Genomic DNA, 19109 nt, shown 5'->3' with positions numbered 1-19109 from the left:
CCCGTACCACTTTTTTTTTTTTTTTCTTTTGTTGTTCTTTTATAGTTTATGTACCCATTTAATTATTTCGCGCTCTCTCTCCCTTTAATTGTATTTGTGTTTTTTTTTTTTGTCTCTATAAACATTCTCAACACAATTGTTACACACACACTTCACATAAATGCATGTATATCCTACTTTGTGTTCTACATGTTTTGTATCAATGGTATCGTCTAAGTATGTATTGTCTTATGTACCGCTTTAAAAACTACAAGAAGCAAATGACCTTCCTTTTTAACTGCTTTTACATTGTAAATGCATAATTATATCTTTAAGTTCATCTCAGACCACTGTTATTTTGCTATAAATGGAATACTATTTTAGTTTTTGTCTGCAGTTTGAATTAGTTTTTTATTTTAATATTTTCTTTTTTATTGTAATTTTTGTTTTTAGTGATTTTTGTCATATTCTTTTTTTTATATATATATAGTTATTATTTTTTATTTCAGGTTTAGTTTGAGTTATTTTAGTACATCAAGTAAAACTAAATAAAATCAAGAAATATTTCTACTAACACTTTAGATTATGGAACACTTATTTTCCCCTGAATAAACTCCTAACTTGCTGCTTATTTGTAGTAAGTAGTTGTTGTTGTAGTTATGTTTAGGTATTGGGTCGAGTTGAGGAATCTAGAATATGGTCATGTATTAATATGTGCTTTATAATTACTAATAAACAGCCACTATGCTATACATATGCATGCTAATGAGCAGCTAGTTAATAGTGAATAGCGTTCCGTAATGTAAACCTTTAACATATTTCCATGGAAACTAGCTGGATTAAAATAAGTATGTTTTTTTTTTTGTTAATATTTATTTGATTTCAAGTAACAAAAAACATGTTTTAGTTAACTCTAATAACCCTGTCTCAGACTCAGATCCATGTCTAAACTGGCAGCTTTTGTGCATTTCAAACCATATGCATGTGCTGTCTCTTTCCGTTTATATCCCTCGTTGTGTCTTTGATTTCAGGCATCCGCATTTGCACAGCATGGTGATCCGCAGCTATCTGTTGATACAGCAGTACACAGAGGCCCTGATGGCCCTCACAGCGGCCCCGTCGCTGCGGGATCACGTGACCCCTCAGACCCTCGCCATGGTGGAGGATCTGCTGAGCGTGCCGGGCCGCAGCAGGCACGGGTGCGGACACATGCTGCTGGTGCGTGTGCCCTCGCTGCAGCTGGCGCGGCTGGCGCAGGAGCGGCTGGAGGAGGCCCGGGATAAGCTGGGTCTACAGTACCGCTTCGCTGTGCTGCTGGGAAGCCCTGCTGCTGAGATCAGCCTGCCGGTTCACTTCTGTGCGCGTCTGCGGGTACGAACCAGATCCCCTCATGAATATGGGCTACTTAAAATCACTAGAATAAGGCTGGAATAACCCATCTGTGCATTTCAGGCTTGGAGAGGCTGTAAGAATGAAGAATGGGTCCCACATACATATGAAGATCTGGAAGGACTTCCGTGCATCGTCATCCTCACAGGAAAAGATCCTCTAGGAGAGACCTTCCCAAGGTACTCCATGTGATGTTGTTCTTTATATATAGCCATTGAGAGCCTTTTTTCTCAGAAAATGATGTATGGTCAAAATAACAAATGTTTTCATTTGTTGTGATTGAAAATCAGGGTTATTTAACTCTTCTGAAGTTAAAACATTGGTATTGTTTTGTCTAAAAATGAATATAAGCATGGCATCTTTTTTTTTTTACCAATTGTCATTTTATTCAAAAAATGTTCTAAAGGACATTTTTATTTAAAATTTTGAAGAAATGCCATTAGTAGTTTACAGAATAAAACAAAAATTATGTTTAACTGAAACACAACTATAACTACAAGCCGTTATTTATTAATAATTTATGAAATTCAAATAAGTTTTTCCAGCTATATATATATCACAAAAATAAATTACATTTTAATTTGTATTCAAATAGAAAACATTTACTTTAAATTGTTATAATATTTCACAATATTACTATTTTTACTGTATTTTTGATCAAATAAATGCAGCCTTGGTTAGCAATTTCAACAGTGGAGTATATATATATATTTTTTTTTTTTCTGGTCAAATTATTTATATTTTAATTTAAATTATTTCGTTTTTATTTATTCATGAAATGTGTGTAAAATAAATTAAAACAAATATTTGTTAACTACAAATATTAATATGTTATCATTTTCTGTTAATGTGAAAGTATTATTTATTTTTAGATTTAACAATATTAATAATAATGTATTGCCTTTAATGACAAACCTCTACTTGAAATCAAACCTGAAGTTAAACATGAAATCTTCAGGCTTACACTATATTTCAATATAAGACATAAGTTAATTATCTGACATTATATAATGGCCTTGATAAATAAAAATACTGCACAGTGACTTCTAGTCTTTTGGTTTCCTCTTTATTTTGTTAAAAAGAGCACCACCTTGTGGTTACTACAGTTGTTACAGCTACAGTTCTAAAATCTTCCCCATGTACATATATTGTTTGAACTGTCCAGTAGCATTATTTCAATACAGTTCATGTTCATCTTTTTGAAAGACTATGCACCATCCAAAAGATCAAATAAAATCTGTTGGACAAACGAAAATTGACAGTATTTTTGAATTTCTGAAGGGACACATGAAGACTGAGTGTGTTTGCGTGTGATTTTATGCAGGTCGCTGAAGTACTGTGACTTGCGGCTGATCGACTCCAGCTACCTGATGCGTACGGCACTGGAACAGGAAGTGGGTTTGGCCTGCTCGTACGTGACACGCAGAGTAATACCCGAGACGAAAACGCCAGCGGGCAGAGAAGAGAGACCGACAGATGACAAGAGAGGCTCGGGAGAAACAGCAGACCACGACGAGCTCCAGATGGAGCTGGAGAGACCACCCAGCAATGCCAGCGCTGCCACCAGGACCTCTGGTGAGTAGGGCTGTCAAAAAAAAAATCGAATTCCGAATTTTCGCGCGAATTTAAAATAAAAATCCATATTTGAATGCAAAAACGTTGCATTCGAATTTTAGGTGTGCGTTAAGGAGGCAGCCTTATCAGTGGCGCACGAGATGCGATGACGATGTAAGTGTCGTTGCATTATAATGTTTTTGTTAACCTATCCACTTGAAGCCACTAGATTGATAGTTGCTAATGACAAATATTGCGGGAAAAGAGAACATCAATGTAGAGAAGATCTTGTTTACATCAAAACTGAAACCAAGCCGTTCACACAGAACGCATATTTCGCACATTTTCTAGAGGGACATCTATCACCATTGCACTCGCATCTCGCACAAAGGAGCCGCATGTTTAGAAAGCCATGTAAAATTAATGCAAGTTTAACTTTGAAAAAAACATATATTGAGACTTTATGGCGGTTAAAAGCTTTTCTTCACCCTAACTGAAATGATGCATTTTAAATTCGAATATAATTCGAATTTTGATAATATTTAAGTACAAAATTCGAATTTAGTTTTTCAGCCATTTTGACAGCCCTACTGGTGAGGAACCAGGCCCGGTTCTACGGGGGTGCTCAAACCAAATCAAAAGCACCCTCAGTTAAAGCTGTATGAATGGCTTTTTATTGCAGATTTGGCAAACTATCCAGTGCGTTATGATTTGCGCTCTGGAGATCGATTTCTATTTCAACATGTTTTTTGCAGCGTTTAGCAAAGTAGCTAATCACAGACATATCTGTTGATTTCTTGAATCAGAGGCTGTTTAAGTTAGAATCCACTCACTGCTCAGATCGCCAGAGTTTTTGTTCAGGTATCGTGTTCATCATGAATCATCTCATTATAACAAAGTGTAGACGTGATGTAAATAAGAGATTCGTTGTGCAGCGTAGAGAACTTTATTGATACTAACGTATCTTTGTGAGACTGCGATGAACTAAGATGAGTGACAGCTTTTTAGTGATTATGAACGGTGGTGAGGGACACTGAACACAAGCTGGGCCTGATTCCGGTCTTGTGTTGTCACATGATCCAATATAATTCATCTTAATTATCTTTCAGGCTCCATCACAGAAAACGGCGTCAGTTCTTCAAGTGTACTGGACAAACCGTCCTCACACAGCAACCCGTCCAGCAGCAGAAATATAATGGACTCTTGCTCGTCTCCCGTTCGCTTCAAACAGGAGTGTGACTCCCAGGCTCCCTCGTCCTCGTTCTCCTCTGCCTCCTCTTCCTCCTCCTCTTCCTCCTCTCCGGGAGCTCAGCGGCCGAGCCAGTCCACACAGGCCCCGCGTGAAAGCAGCCGGGCGCAGGTCTTCCCCCGGACGGCGGTGCTGTCCCGGGCGGCGTACGCCCTGCTGGCCCCTGAGGCGCTGGGTCAGCCCAGCTCGGCGTCTCTGCTGCCTCACGCGGATGTGGCCTGGAGCAGCCCGCTCAGACCACCGGTTCCTCACGCTCTCGGAGGGGCAGAGCAGTCCCTGTACTACCGCCAGTGGACCACAGCCAGGCAGCACCACGCAGATTACGAAGGGCCGGCTCTGCCCCATCCCAGAAGACTGCTGCTGAGTGGACCACCACAGGTGAGGAGTAGCTCAATGGTTAAAAGAGAATGTTTTGTTTGTTAAGGCAAGCATCACTGCTGGTGCTGTGTGTGTATCGACGATACAGTGATCAAAAATACAGGTAGAATATATTAAAAAAAAAATAATAATTTTAAAATATTTTATTAAATAGACAAAAACGATATGAAAGACACATTTAAAAAACACAAACATTTTTTTAATATTTATTAGATTAAATATATAAAAATACTGAAAAAATGCATATTTTAAATACAAAATGTATAAAATAAAACAAAAAAGTACAGAATATGTGTAAAATGCATAGTTTACACAATTTACAAAAAATAAATTAAATATACGGAATACAATTAAAATGTTCAAAATATTTTAAAAAGTTAAAAAAATTTTTTAGAAATGTTAAAAAGAATACAGATAAAATACACAAAATATGCAAAAAAAAAAATTTAAATATACAAACAAATGTACAAAATACATACCCGTAGTTCATGCAATGGACAAAAATACAAAAAAATAAATATTAAAAGGGATAGTTAAAAGATACAGAACTATGTATTTAACTATACATAGTTAAAATGCACAAAATATACAAAATATTTAAAAAGTTAAAAGTATTAAAAAAAATAGTTCAAAAGTTAAAATACACAAAATGTGCAAAAATATTTTTTAAATGAAATATGAAAAATAGTTCAAATACACAAAATATACAGTTAAAATACACAAAGTATATAAATGTATTTTGTATAAAAATTTAAAATATAAATAAAATGAAAATGAAAAATAAAGAAATTTGCATTCTATATAATACAATACAAAATATATACATACAAAATAAAATATTTATATAAAAGTAGTTGAAATGTGCAAAAAAACAGAATAATCAAATATACAAAAAGATTTTAAACATTAAGTATTAAAATATTAATAAATAGTTCAAATATACAAAAATACACAATGTCTGTTACTAAGCCACATCCATTTACAATGACCTGTGTTTCATGCTATTTGGTCTCTTCACCACCAAGCATCCAGGGTCTCATTTTCTTTTTTGGTTGAAGGTTGGAAAAACGGGTGCGTATCTGCAGTTTCTGCGAATCCTGTTCCGTATGCTGATTCGCCTGCTGGAGGTGGACGTGTATGATGAAGAAGAGCTGGAGGAGGGTGAGAAAGTGTTCTCCACATTACTTCACCCGATGCTCCTTCCCTTGACCTTTTTTAATGACCTTCAATTGAAATCTCTAGATGTGCAAGACAAATCAAAGGCTCCCCCTGCCAGTGGGCCGCAGTGGCCTGACGTGGAGGACATCCGCAAACTGCCCTTTGACCTCTACCCCAGTGACCCTAAGTTCAGATACGCGAGTCCAGTGTATGCAGACAGGATGCCAAAGACACTGAACGGTAGTAAACTGCTCTTTTAACATTGAGAAATATGGGTTCTGTAGAATCTTTTAAAAAACACTTAAAAAGACATCTTTTTGGACACGCTTTTAATTAACAATATGGTTTGGCTGTTATTGAATTTTGTAGTATTTGTACAGCTGGTGGTATTTAATTAGTTTTGATTTTATTTAATACTTTGTGTGCTATATAAATAAATTTTACTTACTTGCTTACTTACTTTTATTATGGTGTGCCCCGCTTCAGAGCAACATGAAAAGAGCAGGTATGCTTATGTGCTGTTTTGCATCCTCGCATGAAACACAGGGGTTAAAACAGAAAGACTAGAGGCAGAAGGGGAGCTGCCGAAGAGAAACACAGTGTCTGTCAGACTCAGCCTGTTTGCGGCCCACAATGCATTTCACCACTGTGAGCAGTGCCACCATTACAGCGAGCCTGCTCCTGCCGCTCAGGTGAGGACATATGTGATACATTAACACTTACTGACATATTTTTAAATGCTATCATTTCAAAACACCTCAAACATATGTAATAGCATGTCTAGACAGGTATATGGCTGACAGGTAAGATGTTCTGTGTGTGTGTGTGTGTGTGTGTGTGTGATTCTAGCTGTCCGACTGCACCTTCCATGCCTTCACGTTCTGCTCATCCATGCTGGGAGAGGAAGTCCAGCTGCACTTTATCATTCCTAAAGCCAAAGAGCCTCATTTTGTGTTCAGCCAGCAGGGCAGTCATTTAGAGAGCATGCGGCTCCCGCTGATCTCAGACAAGGTGAGCGACACACTTATTAATAACAAGCACTAAATGACTTTGGTTAGCCGCTTTAAACATAAATGAAAAATCTGTCCTTATTTACTCACCCTCATGTTGTGTATGCTGTTTTTCCTGTAGAACATAAACAGACAAATGTTGACTAATGGCGCTTTTCCACTGCATGGTACGGCTCGGTACGGTTCACTTTTGGGGGGTTTTCCACTGGGTACAGTACCTGGTACCTGGTACTTTTTTTAGTACCACTTCGGTTTAGATTTAAATCAGCACAGCCAGCGAAGGATCGAACGCAACTGTTTTGAACGAGCGCACCTTTTTTTAACAACCAAAAAGTTTTGTTGTCTGTTGCGGAAGAACAAACGTTCCTCTCATTGATAGCAGAGGAGCGGATCCAGCGAGAGCTTGATGGGGCGACGCGGAATTAAAAAGTTTTTTTTAGGAGTCGTGGTAGTAGAGGCGGCGCAACTATAACGACATGTGAATAATCCCGCCCACTCTAAAGCGGTACTGAATTGCAGTGGAAACGCAAACCGTGCCGTGCCGTACTGAGCCGTACCGAGCCGAGTCGTACCACGCAGTGGAAAAGCGCCATATGTCTGTGGTAAAAAAAAAACAAAAAAAACACTGTAAAAGTAGCATGACTTCCAACAGTTAAATAAGATAAAGAAATATTTTAAGGAAATTAATAATTTTATTCAGAAAGGATGCATTAAAGTGATGAAAAGTGACAGTAAAGGCATTTATAATTGTAAAAAAGATTTCTGTTATATATCAAAGATATATTCAATTTATATATATAAGTGGATTATATATTATATATATAAAGTCCTGTTGGTTGCTGAGTCACCGCCTGTGTTTTTTACATGATGTTTTCTGGTCTTATTGCACGAGTTGTCTTAAAGTGACCGTATTGCTCTGTTTGCTGACTCAGGAATCTGGCATGCTGAAAAGTCCCATCTTCACACCCACTACGGGCCGTCAGGAGCACGGCCTGCTCAACATCTACCACGCCATGGAGGGGGCCGAGCACCTGCACATTTTGGTGGTCAAGCAATATGAAATGCCTCTCTACAGGAAATACTGGCCCAACCACATCCTTCTGGTGCTCCCCGCCATGTTCAACAGCTCCGGAGTGGGTGAGTAATGATGAAGAAGATTGCGTATTCATTATTGTGATTGAAACAACTCAGCACTATTCTAATGGTGTTTCTGTAACAGTAGGTTTTAAGATTGTTCCAAAAATAAGAATAGAGAATGTTGCCTAAATTTACTTTTAGCAATTTATAGTACTTTTAAAGAGCAAATAAAATATTGTAATTGTAATGATTTAGATAAAATAGTTTACTATTTTAATAATGCACGTTTGTTATCAATCAGCCACTGCATGACAGTAATTGTTGGCATCCAGAATGTTTCTGCGATTGATAAAAAAAAAAAAAAAATGGACTTTTTATTTCACAATTCTATCTTTTTTTTTCTTGCAGCGTTTATATCTTACAATTCTGACTTTTTTTCTCAGAATTGTGTGTGATATAAACTCGCAATTGCATGTAATAAAGTTAGAAAGTGTGAGATATGAACTGCAATTGCAGGAAAAAAATTATTGCATGATATAAAAACTCACAATTGCAAGTTAGAGCAAGTCAGAACTGCATTACTTTTTTCTTGCAGTTGCATGCTTATTTCTCACAGTTCTGACTTTTTTCTTGCAGTTGTGAGTATATTGCAGTATATCCTGCAATTTTGACTTCTTTTCTCAGAATTGTGAGATATAAGCTTGGAATTGTACGAAAATGTCAGAATTGTGACTTGTTTCCTCAGAATCAGACTTTGTAACTCAAGCAAGTTTGTCCCGCAATTCTGAGAAAAAAAAATGGATTTGCAAGGGAAAGAAAGTTGCAATTATCTATTTTTTTTTATTATTCAGTGGCGGAAACAAGCTTTCATAGTTGCTCTTGTTGTGACTGATTGTATTGATGTGACGTTTCAGGAGCAGCTCGATTCATGATCAAGGAACTGTCCTACCACAACCTGGAGCTGGAGAGGAACAGGCAAGAGGAACAGGGCGTCAAACGACAGGACGTGTGGCCCTTCATCGTTATGATGGATGACTCCTGCGTCCTGTGGAACGCCCATCAGCCTGGACCCGAGGGCGACAGGTATGTACTGATGGATGGATCCATGTACGGATTTGTTGGAATGTCTTCGTTGTCTAACATCTCTGGATTCTCTCTCTCAGTGAGGCCATGAACGTGTCACTGAAGAGTGTCCTGCAGCACATGGAGGCCACTCCGAAGATCTCTCTGTATGCCATGTGTGGCCTGCGCAAATGGAGCAGTGCTTTGTCTTCTCGAGCTCCCACAAGCCCTTTCTCTCGCTGTCACCTCCACGACCTCGTCATGCTGAACGTCGACCTCACCCAGAACGTCCAGTATGACCTCAACCGGTGAGTGTTTGCACTTTGAGAGGGAAGATCATGTAGTTTTGAGTACTAGCACATACTGTATGTGTGGGTGTTTTATGTCATAAATGATGTACCAGTAACGGTCTAAATGTGTGTGTAGGTTCACATGTGAAGAAGTGGATTTTATCCTGAGGGCAAACAGCAGTGGTCTTCTGCTCTGTCGGTTCAATCACTTCAGCATCATGAAGAAACACATCCCCATCGGAGGACATAAAGACTTCCTCATCAAGCCCAAACTCATGGTGAGCTTCATAATGTCCCTTCAGAGCTGAAAGGCCTGCTTCAAAATGTTTAATTACATCCAAACGCTAATATTAGCTTGTTAGCATGGAGTTAATGGTAACTGCAGTTATATTATACATTCACTAGTGGGCGCTACGAAACCAGTCATATTGATGCTGGCATTTTGAACATTTCATGCATTTTAAATGCAATTCCCTGAACTCTTACCCCTGGTTTCACAGATGAGGCTTAAGCCTAGTCCTAGACTAAAATGTAAGTCTGAGCTGTTTCAACTGAAACAAACTTGCACTGACTCATCTTAAAATATATCAGTGCCAGTGTTTTGTCTTAAGATGCACACCAGTAATGTTTTTTTCTAAGCACGTTTATAAAAAAGTACTTGAATGACGTAATTGCACTATGGCCTAATCTTTAGTCTAAGCCCTGTCTGTGAAACCGGGCCTTAGTGACTTAAACAACTGAGCTTTATATCATCCTAAAATTTACATCCACTTTGTATGTCTGCGTTTGTGCAATTTCTATAATTAAATATAGATATATAAATCAATATAATGTGTAGTATTACACTACCATTCAAAAGTTAGGGGTCAGTAAGGTTTAATTTAAGAAATTAATCATTTTATTCAGCAAGGATGCACTAAATTAAAACAAAAGTGACAGTAAAGACTTTTATGTTGTTAAAAAAAAAAATACTATTTCAAATAAATGCTGCTCTTTTGTACTTCGTATTCATCAAAGATTCCTGAAAAAAAAAACATATTGCAGTTTCCACAAAAATATTAAGCAGCACAACTGTTTTAAACATTGACAATAATCAGAAATGTTTCTTTAGCAGCGAATCGGGATATTAAAATGATTAGATATTTTTGGGATTTGTCACATTTCTGGGACTGTAAAAATATTTTTACAGTTTGTAAAGAACAAGTGTAATTGTAAGAGTCTAACATCTCGAAAACACCCTCTCCCTGCATCTCTTTTGTGCCGCAGAGGATGGAGACCCCGGTGCGTGTGTGTGCGTCTCAGTATGTGTGCGCTCCGGACAGTGAACACACACTGCTGTCCGCGCCGGCTCAGTTCCTGCTGGAGAAGTTTCTGCAGTCCTGTAGCCACCGGCTCTTTCCTCTGGCCCTCGGTAACAGCGCTAACCCCGTGCTGTCCATAGACAGCTACCTCAACCTCGGCCCACAGGTACAAATAAACGATGAGTCTCACACTTCAAGGGATAGTTCACCAAAAAGTAACGTTTTGATTATTTACTCACCTTAATATTACTCCAAACCTGTGTGCTATTATGTGTTTCCTGGAACACAAAAGGAGAATTTTTGAAGAATGTTCATGCAGCTCTTTTCAGAGTATTGACAGTTTATGTGTATTAGTTCAGTTGGAAAAAATTGTTCATGTGTTGTGTTTTCTTTGTGTTTACAGATTCAGACGTGTTACATGAGCTCTCGGCCGCACTCAGTGAATGTGGATCATCAAGGGGTGATGTTCAGTGGGCTGCTGCTCTACTTGTGTGACTCCTTTGTCGTTTCGAGCCTCCTGAAGAAATTCAACTTCCTCAAAGGTGAGGCCGGGTCCCTTACAGCTGGAATACGAAAAAATATTTTATAGAAAAAGAAAAATCCAAAGAACACTCATACTGTCAAAAAGGCAGTCTCTTCTGCTCACCAAGGCTGCATTTATTTGATAAAAAATATAGTAAAAACTCTAATGTTGTGAAATATGATTACAATTTTAAATACCTGTTTTAAAACGTAATTTATTCCTGTGATGCAAAGCTGAATTTTCAGCATCATTACTCCAGACTTCAGAGTCACGTGATCCTTCAGAAATCATTTTAACATGCTGATTTGATGTCTTACTGTCACTTTTAATCAGATTAATGAATCCTTGCTGAATAAAAGTAAAAATCTTACTGATCCCAAACTTTCCCATTTCTATCATCTCAAACAGAAAACCTTGTTTTTATAACTAAAATAGCAAATTCAAATTTCAAAATGGTCAGGACACAGTGTAAGCTTAATGGTCCAAAGTCCCACTCCACATTTTACCGATCTCCTTGCTACGTTTCTGGACCTTGATCGTGTTAGGATCCTTGCTGTCTATGGGAGGGCCAGAGATCTCTCGGAATTCATCAAAAAAATCTTAATTTGTGTTCCGAAGATGAACGGAGGTCTTACGGGTTTAGAACGACATGAGGGTGAGTAATTAATAGAATTTTCATTTTTGGGTGAACTAACCCTTTAAATATGAAAGTTCATTAGAGTCATCAGAACAGTAACAGCACACCTCTCTAAGCACATTGTGGTCCTGTAAGAAGATTTAAATCATCATCATTTCTATCGCTCGTCTTGCAGGCGCCACACTGTGCGTGATCTGTCAGGACCGCAGCTCTTTGCGTCAGACTATTGTGCGTTTGGAGCTGGAGGACGAGTGGCAGTTTCGTCTGCGGGATGAGTTTCAGACGGCTAACTGCAGCGAGGACCGTCCCCTCTACTTCCTCACCGGCCGCCATATCTAATCTCCTCATCTCCATTTCAATTCAACTGCTTGGCTGTTTGTTTTCCAGCATCATAACTCTCCAACACCTGCTTCTGAAGAGAATAAGACTTGAGATTCTCATCACTACCTCAGACGATGTTTGAGGATAGATACTTTGAAGAAATGACAGATACAGATTTTGTGTTTCCCTTTTTATATTTTGGAAAAACTTTGTTTGTTGGTGATTTTGCTTGTCCTAACATGCAAGGACACTGCGAAGGATATGTCCTTCTACATATGATCTCAGGGTTTTTTGTCATGAGACAAAAGGACGTACTACTGTACTGCTATTCTTTCTTTCTTCTTGCTGGCTTTATGTACTGCTCATCATTAATGCAGTCCACCAAAGACTTATAAACTCCTCAATCTGGACGCTTACACAACAGCTCATGATGCTTTTAGGTGTGTAGTCTTGGGAGCATTTCATCGGGCAATGTCATCAAGATTCTATAATCTTTTATCTTGCCAAAGATATTACCTGACGTAATCCAAAAAACATCCCTTGCTCCTCAGAGTTGTCAGTCACCCAAGTTTGGGCGTTGCAATGGACCCACAAGGTTACAAAGTTCACTTACTGATGTCAGCATCCGCTAAAGAAAGCCATTTATGATCTTCTCGATTCCAGCCTGAATGATTGTAAATGCTAGTTGGTACATATCTCAAAAGTGTTAAAGGGATAGTTCACCCAAAAATGAAAATGTGATGTTTATCTGCTTACCCCCAGGGCATCCAAGATGTAGGAGACTTTGTTTCTTCAGTAGAACACAAACGAAGATTTTTAACTCAATCCGTTGCAGTCTGTCAGTCATAGGCCATATTAAGTCTCGGAAACTTTTTATCACGTCTTCATAAATTTTTTTTTCTACTTTTCAAATGTATTATGTCTTTGAGATTTCAAATGTATTACGGCTTTGAGAGTAAAAGACAACATACACAAACAAAACCAAATTAAACCCTGCGGCTCGTGACGATACATTGATGTGTAAAGACACGAAACGATCGGTCTGGGCAAGAAACTGAACAGTATTTATATGGTTTTTTACCTCTGATGCGCTGCAATGTCCGAACTGTCCTCAGCGCGTTCTCGACAGCAGGCGCGTGACGCATCTTCTACTTCTTCTTGCTTTACGGCAGATCACAGACTTATAAGTGCATTACCGCCACCTATCACTCAAATGGACCATTGACACTCCTAATTGAGATTGTAGATAGTGTCAATGGTCCATTTGAGAGATAGGGGGCGGTAATGCACTTATAAGTCTGCGATCCGCCGTAAAGCAAGAAGAAGAAAAAGAAGAAGAAGACGCGTTATGCGCCGGCTGTCGAGAACGCGCTCAGGACAGTTCGGACATTGCGTGAATCAGAGGTAAAAAACTATATAAATACTGTTCAGTTTCTTGCACAGACCGATCGTTTCGTGTCTTTACACATCAATGTATCGTCACGAGCCGAAGGGTATAATTTGGTTTTGTGTATGTTTTTTTGACTCTCAAAGCCATGATTCCCATTCACTTCCATTATATGACTGACAGACTGCAACGGTTTGAGTTAAAAATCTTCGTTTGTGTTCTACTGAAGAAACAAAGTCACCTACATCTTGGATGCCCTGGGGGTAAGCAGATAAACATCACATTTTCATTTTTGGGTGAACTATTCCTTTAAGGTCATGTTGTTTAAAGTTAGCATCGATTAATCATATTCTTCAGTGAAACATTCCCTTTATTGAAGTAGCTGGGGATGTTTTGGAGTTGCACACTGTGAATGCCCTAAGGAACCCTGATGACGATGACACAATCCCAAACTCCAGTTCGGAAGAGACGATTAATATCAGTGAAACTGGAAAGACAATGGCCATTTCATAATGATAGCTACCTATATGGTATGTTGGAGAAGATGAATGTTCTGAATTGTGTCTAGGACTTTTTGGATGTTAAAAGAAAAAGCTTTGTTTACATTTTAAGAAATGCCGATATTAATATATATGACAGACTTTTTGTCACTTTGGATTCTGGCTAGTTTTACTGAAGAGTCACTTTGAGCCGCATGTGTCACGGATCAAATGCGTCCTTTTATTTTTCCACGGCACAAAGAATCTACCTAGGACCCATTAGTTTCTGTTGCGGGTGATTTATTTAAAATGAGAAAAATGGATCCCTTTTTTTGAGGGATTGTTTTATTTATTGAAAAAGCTTCTTGGACTGATAATCATTGAAATATCAGGAATGCATTGCTAGGTCAAGTCCTTGAATTCGTCACCAGAAGCTTTGCACACAGATGATGTATTAGAAATCAACTAATGTAAAGCATACCAAATATTATTATGAACCAACTGGAGTGTTTAGAATAAAATGCATCAGTTCCCATAATGATACTGATTGTAATGATGAAGAAAGCCAAAACCCCACTGGACAACCTTTCGAATGTGTCTCATATGTAGATAATTTGATGTGCACATCAATTATGCAATTTGCTTCTCACAATCTTTGCATCTTTCCTGTCAGCTGTGAATGTCCTGAACATATGTAGCACCGAACCACTTGAAATCGTCTACCTCATGATCTACTGGCCGGCTTTGGTTTAGTAAACATTTGATTTCACAAAAATGTTCTTGTTGCTGTTGAGATAAATGAATGTAATAAAGTGTTATCAACAATTTATGTCGAACTTTCTGAGGTCAAAAATGTAGAAAGCACAGCTAAACACGTGACCTTCTTATATTAATCTTGTTAATTGTCATGTGTATAGCTTTAGCTAATTGTAGCTATAGTGACTTCATGTGCCTGCGTGACTGAAAAGTATTAAAAATGAATCTAGGAATCATTGAATTGTTGGACTTCAAATCAGTAGTGTTAGATTGAGCCATCAAAGGTAACTACCGTATTGTCCCGAATATAAGACGATATTTTTTTCTTGGAAATACATCTGAAAAAACGCGGTCGTCTTATATGTTACAATCATCCGGGTTTAAATAGCGCACAAATTTGGTATATCAAAAAGTGTATATTTTTTTTAATGTGATTGTTGGTACATTTTACCAGTTTTTACCATACTTTCAAAACAAAAATTAAAATAGGAAAAATATGCAATATGAAAATAATTGAAGACAAAATGTGTTTTACTGAAAAAAAAAAAGATTCGGTTTTTAAAAAGCCTTTTTCCAAAAGGTACATCTGGAAAAAGGGGGGGTCGTCTTATAATCAGGGTTGTCTTATATTCGGGCCAATACGGTAAGTAACGAGCTGTTTCATGGATGGTAACTGTAATATTCTTACTGAAATCTTACTAATATTGTTACTGCAAAAAGTAATATTATTACTGTAACTAGTTATTGTACTGTAACTAGTTAACACTGTATATTATGATACTGTACCTTACTGTGTTGTATCTATTGATGATAAGCTGTTCTGACACATTTATAATGCCCTGTTTCCGTAACACAGTCTTATTTGTTAAAACGTAAGACAGTACCCAGATTTGAAGACTACAGTAAGATTTAACTTCTACTGTTAATAAGATTTTGGTAGGCTACTATTAGATGGATAGCCTAAATGTTCTAATTCAGATGGGCTCAGTCGTCAACCGATAATGAACCTCGTATGCAGTCACCCTCTGTCCTCAATATTGCAGGACTCTGGATAAAATCACACCAGGGTTCAACCCAAGAGAAGTGATGAACTTTAACCCTGTTAAAGCAGTGTGACACATTATCAGTCCACTCAGGTTGTCAAGATATCCTCAAGATGACTGCCAAAGGTGAAAGCCTGTGGGTGGTTTTCGAGTGAGGCGCTCGGGTGAAGTGTGAACCACAGAGTCCAAAATAAATCTGGCAGGCGGTGTTTCGATGCTTTGGTACATCCTATTATAGTCAGAAGAGCCCAGATGCCCTACTTACATGCCCAAACACACAAATTCACACAGTACACTTTGGAGGACACTTTGGTAGATCTGAGATGCAGACGTATAATAATAAAAGGCTGGATGTATACAGTAAATGTATCCTGCAGAAGCAAAAAGAATTGAAATTAATTGTTCATTGCAACACAAAAGCACAATGACCTTACCATGCTAAAGTAATGGCACCGGATGGTAACACCGTGGTACTTTGCTTTGTTCATGTACCATGTTTTATGTGTCCAGAAAGCCTTGTATTTCAAAAAGTGCTTGGTATTTCCACTTGTTTTCTTTCGGTGAAACATTATGTTGGTCATAAACGCTCTGAGGTAAACATATATTTTGATAATGTTAATGTCACACTCATCTTCTTGGTAACTACTTCTCCATCTGGCAAGAGGTTTATAATGAGATTATAATTAGTCTATAGCAGACTGCTAGATATGCTATACATTTATGAGTTTAGCAGTCTGCCTTCTAGTCGGGATGAGATTTAAAACAGAAAAGGACTTGGAATGTGGGTCAAAATTCCTCCAAACAATGTCTGTATCGAGCTCAACAGAAGTTTATCGGCACGGACGTAGACATGCGAGTCACATATTTGTGATTTTGAGGCAAGATGCCACATTTGTACTTCATGCATTGGTCATTCTTGAGATTTTGGACTGTATGGCTTTAACATCAAAAAGAAAACATCCAAAAAAGCACTTTATCTATTTTATCCACAATTTGTCAATTTATTCCAATCTACTGTATTTTCTGAAGCGTTTTAATATAGAGGGCTTTGTTCATATATCATTTGTCTGATTTTATACAAACATTTTATTCCAAAGTGTATTGTTTTTGTGGCTGTTAACAGTATTTTCTGATTTATAGAATGATAAAAAGAGTTCCAAAATCCAGTCTGTAATAACCTTAATATTTCCACAAAATAAAACAAGAGTTTTAAACCTGGCTTTATCCAATGTTCAAATGTTTGTTCTGGAAATGAGTTTTTGCATATTTATTTAGCTAATGCCTCATTTGCATATTTAAACATAACATTTTTTACTTTTTTTACTCTTGACCTGGGGTGTCTTGCTTTAAATGATCTTTTTCTACAGCATGACAGGATGAAGTAACTCATTTAGTAATTAATAAGTAATAGTAATAAGTCAATAATTTCATTTTCGTAGATTTTGTACAAATTGTTGACTACATCAAGTCAAGCTCAAATATTCAGCTCTGTTACTCAAGTTATTGTGAGAAAAATGAGTAATCAAATATTTTACTATAAATCATGTTCGGAAATAACTAAAAAGCAATATTGAATCCCAAACTAACTATTCTCTACAGAGTCGCAGATTAATTTAGAAAAATATCAACCCTGTTACTCTTTTTTTTTAACCTTTAGTCTAGGACTTCGTGAAAATGTTTATTGAGTTTTAAAGGTGATTTAAAGTTTGTAGCTGGAAAATAACAAATCACATAAATTAGGATTTTAGGTTTCTGTGTCCCAAATTGTGGTAACAGAGTTAAAAGTATGCAAATTTATTAAATAAATAAATAAAACATTTCATTTGACTTCCTTTTGAATTTTTTTCCTAGCGGTTAAAAAATAATAAAAATGGACCTGCAAGGTCTGTTTTATACTGTATTCATGGAAAATGCATTTTATTCGGCTATTTGATATTTGACTGTGAGATTCAGATTACAACAGTGGCATAATTAAATCATTGCCACATCACTAATATATTAATCAGGTGTGTTTGATTAAGGAGACATGCAAAACGTGCAGTGTTGGGGTGCCTCCAGGACCAGGGTTGGGAACAATAATAATGACAATAATAGACAATAATAGTGAAATCTTCCTTTCTTAACACTATAAGGGACTGAAACGATAAGGCCTGGATGCAGCACATCAGTTGCTGAAGAACTGATGAACTGGCCACGGATATGTTACAGGTTGAACTGGTAAACAATGAATGAGAAGGAGAATGTGTTGCTGGACTGTGACCTCTTTGCTCGGACGTGGTTTTACGGCATCTTGGATCATTATTAGAAGTTTAGGTAAAGTCTCTGCAACAAATTTTCAGACTTGCACAAAACAAATGCACAAACGCCCTGCAACATTCTCGGGTACAACCATTTCTACAGTAGTGCAATTTGACAAAATCTCATAAAACATCTCCAGGTACTTTGCATAAAGAAAATGACTTTTTTTTTGGATTATTTCCATGACAGTTAACCCTTGTTCTGTGTTGAAAATGCTTTACCTAATTTAGTGTTCCCAGTCAAAAAATGAACAGCCTTTTAAATTGCTTGGAAACATGTCATTATACAATATTATCATGAAATATTGGATTTAATCTTGTTTGCTTTCAATTAGCATAGGTTTGGTATTTCTTTTTGGAACCGACTGATTGTAGGCCTCATTGTTCAGAGCTTATGCACCTCAGGTTTTGAGTATAAAAAAAAGTTCACTCAAAAAAAAAAAAAAAATGAGGTGCATAAGCTCAGATCAATAATGCCTATGATCAATCGGTTCCAAAAGTAAACGCAAAAACTGTACTGATGATAAAAAGATCGAATCCAATATTTGGCAGCAACATAGCATAACAAGATATTTATAAGCAATTTTTGTAGGCCGGTCATTTTTGACCAGGAACACCACAAGTGGGGGAAAAAAAAACAAAAAGCATAAAAATTCTCAAAATATTTAAGGAAGTTATTATATCCTGTGTGAGCAAAGTCAGCAAGTTTTAGTCCAACGTGATAACATTAACTAACCTTTAAAATTAATAACTTTTCGGGAAAAAGAATCCAGGTCAAAATGACTGGAACACAACATTTAAGCAAACTCTCATCTATTTTCAGTAGCCATGTGTGGAGGTTCAAGGTCTTAAAACCAAAATGGCCTAAAATATTTATCTACCCACTGAAGTACATGAAAGTAATGCTGATTTTTCACATCTTTTTTTTGGGGAGGCTATAGTGGTGAACCTGGCCATTTCTTTGTGACATCATCCCAATAGGTTTCAAGGCTTGTTGTTTTTCTGGACAATCTCATCTTCATGTGGATTCATGTTGAGTAACATCACCTAATGAGTGATTCAGTGGTCCAGGTGGATGTTTACTTAAATCACATTTAGAAATACTAAAAAAAACTATAGCGAGTCATACACAGACATGCAATTAGGAACAAATAAGTGCATCAATGGATGGATGGATGAGCGGATGGAACGTGCGAGAATTTCTAAGAAGACTTTCGGT

At 37.3% G+C, this 19109-nt stretch overlaps 1 protein-coding gene across 1 annotated transcript in view; it reads left to right on the top strand.

Annotated features, from left to right (window-relative positions):
* The window catches only part of LOC107727544 (GREB1-like protein), a 62760-nt gene extending 50209 nt beyond the window's left edge, over positions 1–12551 (top strand). The window contains exons 20-34 of the mRNA XM_016537435.1: positions 1011–1350; positions 1432–1547; positions 2693–2943; positions 4032–4549; positions 5608–5710; positions 5792–5947; positions 6254–6399; positions 6557–6718; positions 7650–7854; positions 8709–8877; positions 8958–9164; positions 9283–9424; positions 10413–10613; positions 10851–10989; positions 11783–12551. Coding sequence (XP_016392921.1) covers positions 1011–1350; positions 1432–1547; positions 2693–2943; positions 4032–4549; positions 5608–5710; positions 5792–5947; positions 6254–6399; positions 6557–6718; positions 7650–7854; positions 8709–8877; positions 8958–9164; positions 9283–9424; positions 10413–10613; positions 10851–10989; positions 11783–11946 — 3019 coding nt within the window. The 3' untranslated portion in view covers positions 11947–12551. The remainder of the gene's footprint in view (positions 1–1010; positions 1351–1431; positions 1548–2692; positions 2944–4031; positions 4550–5607; positions 5711–5791; positions 5948–6253; positions 6400–6556; positions 6719–7649; positions 7855–8708; positions 8878–8957; positions 9165–9282; positions 9425–10412; positions 10614–10850; positions 10990–11782) is intronic.
* The last annotated feature ends 6558 nt before the right edge of the window (positions 12552–19109 follow it).

The sequence above is a fragment of the Sinocyclocheilus rhinocerous genome, unplaced genomic scaffold (genome assembly GCF_001515625.1).
Source record: "Sinocyclocheilus rhinocerous isolate Xijiao unplaced genomic scaffold, SAMN03320098_v1.1 scaffold306, whole genome shotgun sequence".
In the NCBI taxonomy this organism is placed as follows: Eukaryota; Metazoa; Chordata; class Actinopteri; order Cypriniformes; family Cyprinidae; genus Sinocyclocheilus; species Sinocyclocheilus rhinocerous.
The sequence above is the reverse complement of the archived record's forward strand: the minus strand, read 5'-3'. Positions and strand labels throughout refer to the sequence as shown.